This window comes from Poeciliopsis prolifica, unplaced genomic scaffold (assembly GCF_027474105.1).
Source record: "Poeciliopsis prolifica strain line A6 unplaced genomic scaffold, Auburn_PproV2 SCAFFOLD052, whole genome shotgun sequence".
In the NCBI taxonomy this organism is placed as follows: Eukaryota; Metazoa; Chordata; class Actinopteri; order Cyprinodontiformes; family Poeciliidae; genus Poeciliopsis; species Poeciliopsis prolifica.
In genome coordinates, this window is record NW_026562427.1 from 2,138,507 (window position 1) to 2,150,000 (window position 11,494).

The following is an 11,494-nucleotide window of genomic DNA, read 5'->3' on the forward strand; positions in this document are numbered from 1 at the left end:
TATATACGTAGTATAGTGTGTCAAATGTGGTAGTTTATAGTTTATAACCTTTATTTTCCCTGTAATTATGTTCGTAATAAAAACATGTGCAGGTCGTAGCATTTTTTTCACTAATATTCTTTATGCTCCATTACACTTTTAATGTGCATCCCACTCATTTGGAAGTCGCTTGCTTTACAGTTAGCACACAGCCTAAATTGATCACAGTACTAGCTACTGACACATTGTCAATTAGAGCGACCAGTGCAAAAACAAAAAAAAAAAAAACAAAAAAAAAAAAAAAAGCCAACTAATGCTTATCCAAGCATTTTTGGAAGCCTTCACTTCTTGAGGTGTGTATGTAAATGAGGGTTTGAGGTGGAAACACCACTCGTATGAATATTCAGATTTATTGATCAGGACGCCCACATTTCCATTCAGTGATAAACTTTTATTGAATTAAAGGACACATACATCCGTCCGGAAACTAGGCACATCTATGCATTTGCCATCATCAAAAGAAATGAAAATCCGTCCGCTTAGAAAAAATCCTGATTTAGTTTCAATCTGTGACAGCTTGATGTACAAAGGGGAACATGTTAGGTAGTTTTCGTTCAACGGAATGTTGGTTCAGTAGTATTCAGTCACATGCATGATCATTTGTGGTGGTATAGCTATATGCAAAAACATAGCTAAAAATAAAGTTGATATATTTATCTTCCTCGCAGTTCTTAAATTGCGAAGCAGCAGAAATCACACAATCGCTTGAAAAGTGAAGAAACATGTCCCTTATTATCCCTAAACACATATGGCATTTTTTTAATTCTCTCTTTCTCCGTCTTTAATCTCCACTCTGCCGAGTTCTCCATCTGCGGATTCGGTGTGGATGCCGCCCTGTTTCATCTCCTCTTGGTTGGACTCTTCCTTGTGGTCCTTCTTCCACTTCATTCTGCGGTTCTGGAACCAGATTTTGATCTGTCTCTCGGAGAGGCAGAGGGCGTGGGCGATCTCGATCCGCCGCCTGCGGGTCAGGTACCGGTTGAAGTGGAATTCCTTCTCCAGCTCCAGGGTCTGGTGCCGGGAATAGGTCTGCCGGCCCCGCTTCCGGGTTGAATCTGCAGAGAAGACGAAAATAATCAATTAAATGGCTGTATTATTATTATTATTATATTATTATTATTATTATTATTATTATTATTATTATTATTATTATTATTATTATTATTATAAATTAATTAATTAATTAATTAATTAATTTATGTATTTATTTATTTATTTATTTATCGGAAGCTGGCAATAAAAAAAAAAACACTTGTCGCTGCAGGCACAATGTTTACTTCAAGTTTATCTTTTTATTGTTTTTTTTTTTTAGTTGTTGTTTGTTTCTCACGCTTTAAAGAGGTCGTGTTGGAGTCATTTGTACATGTCTGTAACCTCTGGTGCCATGAAGGCCTTTCCAACTAAAAGCCTATGATGGTCTTCGCACACGCACACACACACACACACACACACACACACACACACACACACACACACACACACACACACACACACACACACACACACACACACACACACACACACACACACACACACACACACACACACACACAAGCCAAACGAACCAGTTCTCACTGGCAGAAAAAAAAGTGTATATATAGGTTTCATTGTGCTCTGAATCCATCTGACGGAAATTGTGAGTCATATTGATCCTGGTTCTCAGAGAACAACACAGCCTCTGCGGTGCAGACTCAATTAGAAAGAAGCTGCAGAGTACGGGGGAGCTGATTTACGCCGCAGACCGGACTCTTTTACGGCCACAAAGGGGGAGAAGAGGCTGTAAGAGTAATAGGAGTGCAGAGGAAAAAAACCCCCAGCGGCAAGTCTCTGCCTATAGTGAACACACAGGAGCTTTGGTCAAATGAATTTATGGCTGCAGAACTCATTAGTTGCGCAATAAAAGTTTTACGATTCTTTCCATGCAACAGGAATGAGCTGGTGGGTATTAATCGAACCGCTAAGGTCCGGCGTAAGTATTGTTTCTTTTTTCTTTTTGTGTAATTGTGGTTTTGGGTCAGAACTTACCTGATGCCCTCATCCAAGGGTACATATGGTACTGTTTGTCCGTCGGCGAGGTGAGGGGTCCCGGTCCCGGATGACAGCAGCTCTCGCTGAACAGGCGGCCCTGATCAAGCGGGCTGCTGCAGTCCTGAGTGTGTATATCTCGTCCCAGGCCACATCCTGAGGTAAACACGGGGCTCAGACTCTGGTAGGCTGCGTTATTGACGCTGTAAACTCCAGGGAGGGATGGCGTAAACGTGATGGCCGCAGTCCGACGGTTCTCCCCTCCAGGTCCAATGCCACAAGTCGCTCGCTCGACGATCGGAAACAGAGAACTACCCGGCGCAGATTTGCAAAGGAGACTGTCCACATAATAAGAACTCATTTTTTTTTCACCCCCGCTCTGATTTGTTGGCCCAGAATCCTCAGTGTCGTTTTTACGAGGTAGCGTGATATATGACAGCAATACACCCTAGATTTACACCAAACCCCATTTTTTGCTCTGGACCAAAGAACTCAGCCATGTGACCAAGGCCCGGTTGCTCTCATCCAATCAGCGGAGGCGTGGATGTCGCGATGGCACCGGACCACGGAGCGGGATCAACACCTCACACACATAAACACGCAGAGTCGAATTAACACGCTGCAGAGAAATTCTCGCAATCTAAATGATCTTCAGATGCTGTTACAGACATAACGGTATCATGTCACCTCATTCCTTCCCCACCAGGAGACTGGAAATGCATTCTTGTTTGTTAGTTTTAATACGTTTACCTACATCTAATGGCTTGCAACTATTCTAGTAAATGCAATAATAGACGGCATCGGTATATTAACAGTGTGGCCGCTCATTTACTCCTTTTTAACGCCTTACACTGAATTAACTGTTGAACATTTAAAAATGTAACGAAATAATGGTGAAAGTGGTTTGAATCTTTCAAGAGTATTTTAAACGAAGTGACTCAGTGGTTAACTCAAATTTATGCAAATGCACATAATCCACTTATGTTCTGCAATAACATAAGTGAACTTAAACTATTTTGTCTTTGAATTTAATATACATTCTTGAGTCGGTATGTAATTTATGACCATGAAAAGCTCCTTCAATTTAAAATGACAAGAAATAAAACAGCCTTATAAAACTAACATTTCTATTATTATTATTATTATTATTATTATTATTATTATTATTATTATTATTAGACACACTGTATAATTATATATTTATATAAAAAATGTTCAAAACGCACTGCGTTTTGAAAAACGCACCTACACGTCCATGATAACCGAGGACATATTATATATATATATATATATATATATATATATATATATATATATATATATATATATATATATATATATATATATATATATATATATATATATATATATATATATATATAAACAATAAAAACAATAATAGAATGCATATAAATAAAAAATAAGAACAGAAAATACACGACTAACTTACTTCCCTACTTATTTATTATCAATATTAATATCACTACGTTCATAATAGATAGATTATTCAATTCAAACGTATTTTAAATAAACATGTGTCATTGCTTTTCATCTTTGAAGAAAAAATAGCAACTATTTTAAAAAGTACTATGACCTGCACCTAATGTATTTATATTATTACTACTGCTGCTGCTACTACTACGACCACTAGTAATAATAATAATAATAATAATAATAATAATAATAATAATAATAATAATAATAATAATAATAATAATAATAATAATAATAATAATAACAATAATAATAATAATAATAATAATAATAATAATAATAATTTGCCTTAAAACTGTAAGATGTTGAGGTTACTTAAAACATGCCGATGCCCTCAACAACTTAAGAGAAATTCAATATCAGGAAGGATGAAACGTATAACTAAAAATAAATGAAATAAAACCACAACAGTCTGATCCACACATTATGTAATAATTCTATTTTCTGTTTCCATCCCACCTCACTTTAATTATTTGTGTCAGGGTTGACCACTTTTTACTGTAATTTAGGGCCCTTTCTTGACATTAGATCCTCTTTGTAAGAGCTACTGCAAAAAAAAAAAAAGTTAAAAAAATAAAGTACTGAGACAAGATACATATTAGAAGTCGAGGGGGGAAACAGTATTAACTTGAATTTTCCACAATATCAAATAAGCTTGGTTCAACATAAATACATTAAATAAATAAATAAATAAATAAATAAATGCCACTCCGAGGAAGGGAAAAAAAAACACACCAGTAAACATGTAGACCTTCGTTGTGCGCATGAGCAGCATTTATCCGGCGGAAGCCACATAGTTAAATCTTCACTGTGTCGCCTTTCCCCTTCCCAGAGCTGCAGGGTATGGAACCAGCTTCTGTGGTGAGACTGTAAAAAAGGTGTGAAATTATTTTCCTTGAGTCTTAAAACGTTACTACAGTTTTGTTCCCTCTGTGCCGCTCCCTTCGCCGGGGAGGAGCTGCTCCAACAGCAAAAACAGCAGTGACGTTGATGGAAAAGTGTCGCCACCTCCTGTCAATTTGTGGGTATTGCGAGGTGGAGGAAGTGGTTTCCAGCTGCGGCAACGTTTTTTTTTTTCTCTAAATTTGCAACATTACTTCAGGAATGAAAGCAGGCCAGAGAAGAGGGGACGTGGCAGAGGTAATGTTTTGTCTCCACTGGTGATGACATTTTCAGCTGCAAATATGATTTTTTTTTTTTCAGAACAATTTAAAGCTTGTTGCTGGTTTCGACTCCAGCGCCCCCAGTTTGTTTCTCCACTCCCTTGTGGATCAAAAAAAGAGCAAAGGGCGGAAGGTTCCCAGGTGGAAACAAAGGAGAGTTCCAAATGACCGTGAGTCCTGCGCGTTCCCTCTGTCGGATAGGAATCCAATAAAGCTGATCATTTCCGCTCGGCCTTTTGTCCCAGATCTCAATCACACAGAAAGCGAAGAGGAGGTGGGGGTTGGGGGGTGAGGGGGATACACAAATGGCTGCCATTCTGGAAAAGGTCTAATTGTGTCTGGACGGCCATAAAGCCATTAAAACTGGAATGCCAGACAGTGTATACCAGAGCAGGCGCTTTTATTACGCTGTCTCTGGCCGAGTCTTTGAAGTTTGGGTCCATCTGCGTCCACCCCAAACGCGTCACAACACCACTGCTGCTGGACTCGATTGAGTCTTAGAAGGAAAGGCAGTCAATACTTTTGTTGTTGTTGTTGTCAGAGTCCGTGAGAGCTTGTCCCATTAGAGCACGTTGACTGAGAGGAAATATTGCATTATTTACCAAAGTGCATGGTGCCAAACAATATCTCAAACCTGCGGGGACTTGAACCAGCACAGCCAGCAGACCATCCACATTTATAATCCGCAAGCAGTAGTACAGGCTTCACTGTAACTTGGAAATAATCATATTTGTATCATAATTAATTGCAGCAACAAAGAGACGTTTAAAAACTGATCCTCTGGGTGTTGTCATATATGTGCTGAGCTGGACTCAAACACGCCGGGCGCTTTCTTCTGAGCTTCAGCTGTCGAAGATCTCAGTGTCTCTTCTTTAAGTGCGCGTGAGCGTGTGCGCGTCCCCTCTCGCCTCGTAGCGCTTTGCACCCCATAAAAGGTTATAGCCGTAATTGTCTTTTATGGCTGTATACAGCTAACAACATCCTCTGCCAAGACGCAACTCTTTCCCCAAAACACACTCTCACACACACACACACACACACACACACACACACACACACACACACACACACACACACACACACACACACACACACACACACACACACGTATACAGACGCGCACTCACACACCACGCTCGCACCAATAGATGCATTTTAATTACTGTGCATCTGTGTGTGAAAACTGTCCAAATAACTTAGCTTGAAATAAGCAAAAAAATAAATAAATAATTTTGAGACAGTGTATTTTCTGCATGCAGTATTATTTGTGGACACTTTTTTACGCACGGCAAGACTGGACTGACTAAAACACAGTCAAAAAATGAAAGTCCGACGACCAAGGCTTTCGAGATATAATTTGTTTTATTTAATAAATAATACAAATTACATATATGAACCAAACGTCTGACGGTCAGAAGACCGTGCGAGGTATTCAATGGATAGCCTACAGTGTTTCCTTTTCTCTCTCTAGCAAACATGGTGTCCCTTAATTGGAAATGTCACTCCCTGAAATTCAGTCAGACGCGTTTTTTTTTCTGTCTTTCTTTCTTTCTTTTTTTATTTTCTTTTTTTTTTTACAGTGATGCCAGCAAATCTATATGACCCAAAGTCTAAAAAACAAACAAACGTATTGTAGGTAGTTGAACGATATAGGTAGTCGATGATAGTAACTATACCTGTGATAAGATCTAATAGGAATTTCCAAGAGATCTGAGCGGTTTGTGTATCAATGCGAGCTGCTTTCCCCACTACGGATTTTAAAGTTAGTATCAAATTCAGGGCCATCTGTCATAGTTCTATTACTTATGGAGAGAACACAGTAAAATTAACACAGTTTCTTTCATAAACTATACGTTTAGACAACAAATATAACTAAACAAAGCACGCACACACACACACACGCACACACACACACACACACACACACACACATGGCTAGAAACATCCACACACAAACAAGCACAATTAAAAGGAGCAGGCCAACTAATTTAACACTTTAACGAGGTATTAATTCAAATCAACAAAGCAATTAAAAAAACGAAACAAAACAATGGGCACTGTCAGAATTGTGCAATTTAAAGGTAGTAGCATCAAACTAATCTCCGACATGCTTTTTTTTTCCTTTTACAAGACAAATAATTCTATAAGATGTTATATAGTACAATAAGACGAGGGAGTTTTAAAAACAAATGTCCAGCTTTATCTGCTCACAGCCTAGATATCCCGTGTGAATCTGCGCGTAATTCAGTCGTCTTTCTGCGCGCCGTCCTTGTTAAACTTCTTCATCTTCATCCTGCGGTTCTGGAACCAGATTTTAACCTGTCTCTCGGTGAGGTTCAGCAGTCGAGCCACCTCGTACCTGCGGTCCCGGGTCAGGTAGGTGTTAAAGAGGAACTCCTTCTCCAGCTCCAGGATCTGGTGCTTGGTGTAAGGGCAGCGTTTTTTTCTCGTGGCGCTCGCATGTAGCCAGTTGGACACAGGGTTATCTAGAAGAAATGTGGAGAGGGGGGCGGGGGGGAGATCAAGTACTGGTTCTACATTGAGGAACATTTCAAAATTAATTTTTATCAATACTATCAGCAATAATAAAAAATAATGGCTCAGGAACATATGTGAAAGTGAAAGACGCTTCATGTCTAAATACAGCTGTCCACCTTTCTACACTCTCCAACATCTGATACTGCAACGTGAGCCCTTCACAGCCCTCCATAAGGCAATGGCACGTTCAGAATGCCGACTGACATCATGCACCTCGCACCTCGTGGCTTTTATGCGTAAAAATAGCTGAAACATGAAAGAGCGTAGAGCGGACTAACTTACTTGGGTCCAGGCCCGGTTTGTCCTCGCCCTCTGCGCTCAGCTCCCCTCCCTGCGCGGACAACTCGTCCTTCTCTCCGGGTGACGGTGTCGCCACCGTGCCGTTGGCGTAATCGGAGAGCAGCAGCGCCGTGTGAGACCCCGGTGCCGTCCCGAGACCCTCTGGTTTGATGGCATAGTGATGGTGACTCGGCGGTAATCCAGTCATTGATACGGGTTCAAGAAGCCAAGACTGGTAGCGGCCGTCCGTCTCCGCGCCCATCGGGCCTTGCGGATGCCCGTAGTGGTGATAAACAGAGGAGACGGCGCCTGGGAACTGAGCCGGGACGTGGTTCCATGACGGTCCGAAAACGGGAGCTTTCGATGGGAAGCCGCAAGTTCCGAGCTCGCTGTGGTCAACCACAGGGGCGGGCTGTCTGGCGTGCTGGACACCGACACCGGAGGGGTACCTTGGGGTGGAGAGCTCCTCGCTTTCAGGCAGGATAAGGGAATCAACGTAGTAGCTCGTGAGTGCTCCGGACGTCGACATGGCAGGGAAATTAGACCGATTTCACATGTACGCAGTCATACAACAGATACATGCAAAGTAAAACAAAAAGCACACATTCCCCAAAAAGCACGCACACACACACACAAATGCACGCGCAGCAAAGCGCGCAGCCTCGCAAAATAACAATGTGGAGAAATCAAGTAGCAACTTGGCCCCATGCACGGAGAACTACAGTGGGGAAAGTAATGGGGAGCCACGCCGCGATGCCATTGGGCAGCTGAGACACGTGATCATAAAGCCGAACAATAAAAGATAAATCAATCCCTGCAGTCATTAAATACTCAGCCTGCTCGACTATAACAAGCACTGGTTTATATAAATGATCAAGATTTGAACATCTGTACAGAGTGAGATTTAAAAAATATATATGAATGAAAAAAAAAAAAGAAAAAGGGAAGAGTCAACAATAGCACTGCTACTTACAGCCATTCAAATCCCTTCCTCGGTTATCCAAAACGATACAATATGTATTTGGAAGCCTTATTTTACGAGTTACTTTATTGGACACGTAAGCGCCCCGTCGCTGCCTCTCGCCAAAACACATTTAAAAACACCCGCGTATTAAAGAGGAACTTTGCAGCTCGAGGATTGAAGCAACGCGAGGATAAATTACGACCAAAACACACTGCGTCCTGTTTTTATTTTTGCTCCGAAGGCTGAGGGGAAACATCATCCAATGTGCGTCAGTTTCCCACGTTGGAGTCTCAGAAAGCGCTGAATGAAGTACAGACATTGTGTTGCTTTTGTTATTTTCTGATGCAAGATATATTTGAGCTCCGGTTTCATTATTATTATTATTATTATTATTATTATTATTATTATTATTATTATTATTATTATTATTATTATTATTATTATTATTATTATTATTATTATTATTATTGTTGTTGTTGTTGTTGTTGTTTTGTTGTTGTTGTTGTTGTCGTCATTGCTACTGCTACTTGTCTGTATTTCTATTATTTGCTTTACATCCGTAGTTTCATCATTATATCTTTATAGACGCTCTTTATTATGTACTTTATAAATCGTGGGTTATTTTGGCTACAGCAAAGAAAGAATTGTTTATTCAGGTGAGTTTATTTACGAATTAAACATTTATAAATGCGAAACGAGGCTGTGTTATATTTTCTAAATAATCCCTGGATTAAGGGGCTGGAAAAGTAAGACACAACTAACTTCCTCTGCGTCTCATCATATATATATATTTTAATTTATTATTTAAAAACAATGAAGACTTAAAAACAGGCGGCAGGAAAGTTATAAAATTGTTGTTTTTTTGCAATGTCCGACCTATTTTATTTATTTAAGAAGAGATGCATGTATATTTTTATTTTCAAAATTTTGTCAGATGTAATTTATTTTTTATTTTAAAAAAATTAAATAACGAGAGTGTGACTTCGGTATTCTTTAAATCATAATATTAAGCGATAAATTAGTAATGATAACATGTAAACACATTAAGTAAGACTTGTGTTTAAGCTGTACGCATTAATACTGACTAAATAAGCCGACTCACGTCATGTGGCACAATGTCAAAAACACAGTTCGTGTCGTCTTTTCATATTTGTGTCCGTGTAAGAGATTAATGGTAAATCACAGTTTGCTTAACTCGACGTCCTTTACTATTTACACCGCCGTTATCACTTGCGCTGCCCTTGCATGTTGGTTTCGTCGCTGCCATTAACAAACGAACTCCTAATACCTGCCAGCAGCCCGAGACTCGGTGTAACATTACGCTCAAAATAGTACTAAAATCAGCCTTAACTGTAGGCCATGTTTATTTTTTCTTTTTCTTCAAAAAAGAAAAAAAAAGTGACAAAATTAGATTGTATTTTAAATGTGGTTCCTGAAAGTTTTAATTTATAAAATGCTGAAGCGTCTAAACTCAAATAAATGTGCGGGAATATTGTTGCAGACTTAAGAAATGCGCAAATATAATTAAATTACCGGGGAAATGTCTTAAGACATTCCCAAACTCTAAAATATACATAATTTATTTAACGACTCAATTCATGCAATGATCTATTATTAAATGTATAAAATAATTTTCTTCTTAATTGTGTATATATTAAGCGTGAAAGCAAACAAAACGGCACCAACTCACTTTTAATTAAAAACAAAAGAAGAAGAAGAAGAAGGAGGAGGTTTGAGTTTATTCGTGCCCATTTTCTAATTGCCGAGCTCTAATGTAGTTGTATGGGCTCGGAAGCTCCAACTTTGGGTTTTGCTGCACGACTCTGGTGTTTTATTTCATGCAAGCATATAAACAGTCTGGCCAACACCCTTACAAGGCCACAGGGAATTCAAGCCGTGCAGATTTTCTGCATTCTGCACAGCATACAGAAGAGGATGTGGGGAAGGAAAGACTCCGAGGTGTCTAGAATGCACAATCTGATTTCCCATCACCTCTCTTGGTATACTTGCGCAGTATCCAAGCAGCAGACATCAAAAAAACCGAGCAAGGAAGGAAAGGAGGATGAGACGAGCGGCTGCAGTGCGCCTATTTGTTCACTAAAACCTCGGATGGACAAACAAGAATGAACAAACACCTTTGCGGCAGGAAAAGACGCCACGACGCCAATGGCTCTCAGGGCTGTAAAAGCTTTTAAATCAGGGTGTCTTTTTCAACCCCCGCGGTTTACCGCAGGGGCTATTCACTTCTTTTGCTTCTGCAGATAACAGCCTGTCTGGCGGATCTGAAAATCGCCATAAAGCCCACCATTCCTCCTCCTTTTGTGTTTGGAGCCACTATTGCGCAGAGGAAGCATCCGGTCTCATTGCCCGCGGAGGTCGCTGTTGCCCCATTCACCTTCCCCTTCCCCTCCACTGCTGCAGTGGTCGTAACCGAGGCCTTGTCTGGCGTGTCTGCGTCACTACTAATGGCGGAAAGCGTTGTAATGCTTTATCCCGAATCCAGCAAACTGCTTTGAAGTTTTGGTCAGACATTCGACCCCAGTCCCACTTGTTGTGTGCTTAGCAAGCTTGGAGAGAATTCAAGGAAAGCAAGAAAAATATTGGACACAATCACTGAAAGCAACCAGCCCAGCCCCTCCCCGATTTATTACCTATCCATCCAAACACCTATACACATGGAGAAAAAAAAAGGAAAAGAAAAGAAATAAGTCCCACCATTTCTTTTTCTCCAAACTGCCTTCCGCTTGGTCTCGAGGTTTGCAACTGGGGCAATTAAGACAGTTTCATGTTGCAGAGTTAAGAAATGGACCCCAACAACATGAAACTACCTAAACCACTCGACAGTCGATCCGGGGCCTCAAGAGGAATACAATGGGCCGGTTCGTAATGCGCCGTGGTGGTCGCTTCCGTCATCATGTTTCAAAAAAAAAAATAAGAAAAGAAAGCACAGCATCTCGCTATAACACAGCATTCCACAAACTACATGTGTAGA

General features: G+C 40.2%; 2 protein-coding genes across 2 annotated transcripts; both read right to left on the bottom strand.

Annotated features, from left to right (window-relative positions):
- Positions 1–409: 409 nt before the first annotated feature.
- LOC129378613 (homeobox protein Hox-A7-like) lies at positions 410–3,026 on the bottom strand. The gene is made up of 2 exons (XM_055058962.1): positions 2,065–3,026; positions 410–1,094 (listed from the first exon to the last, which is right to left on the bottom strand). The coding sequence occupies exons 1-2, from the start codon at positions 2,423–2,425 to the stop codon at positions 799–801; spliced, it is 657 nt and encodes a 218-aa protein (XP_054914937.1). The 5' UTR covers positions 2,426–3,026; the 3' UTR covers positions 410–798.
- A 3,038-nt stretch (positions 3,027–6,064) lies between these two features.
- hoxa9a (homeobox A9a) lies at positions 6,065–11,190 on the bottom strand. The gene is made up of 2 exons (XM_055058813.1): positions 7,542–11,190; positions 6,065–7,207 (listed from the first exon to the last, which is right to left on the bottom strand). Exons 1-2 carry the CDS (start codon positions 8,065–8,067, stop codon positions 6,966–6,968), a joined length of 768 nt encoding a protein of 255 aa, XP_054914788.1. The 5' UTR covers positions 8,068–11,190; the 3' UTR covers positions 6,065–6,965.
- Between the last annotated feature and the right edge of the window lie 304 nt (positions 11,191–11,494).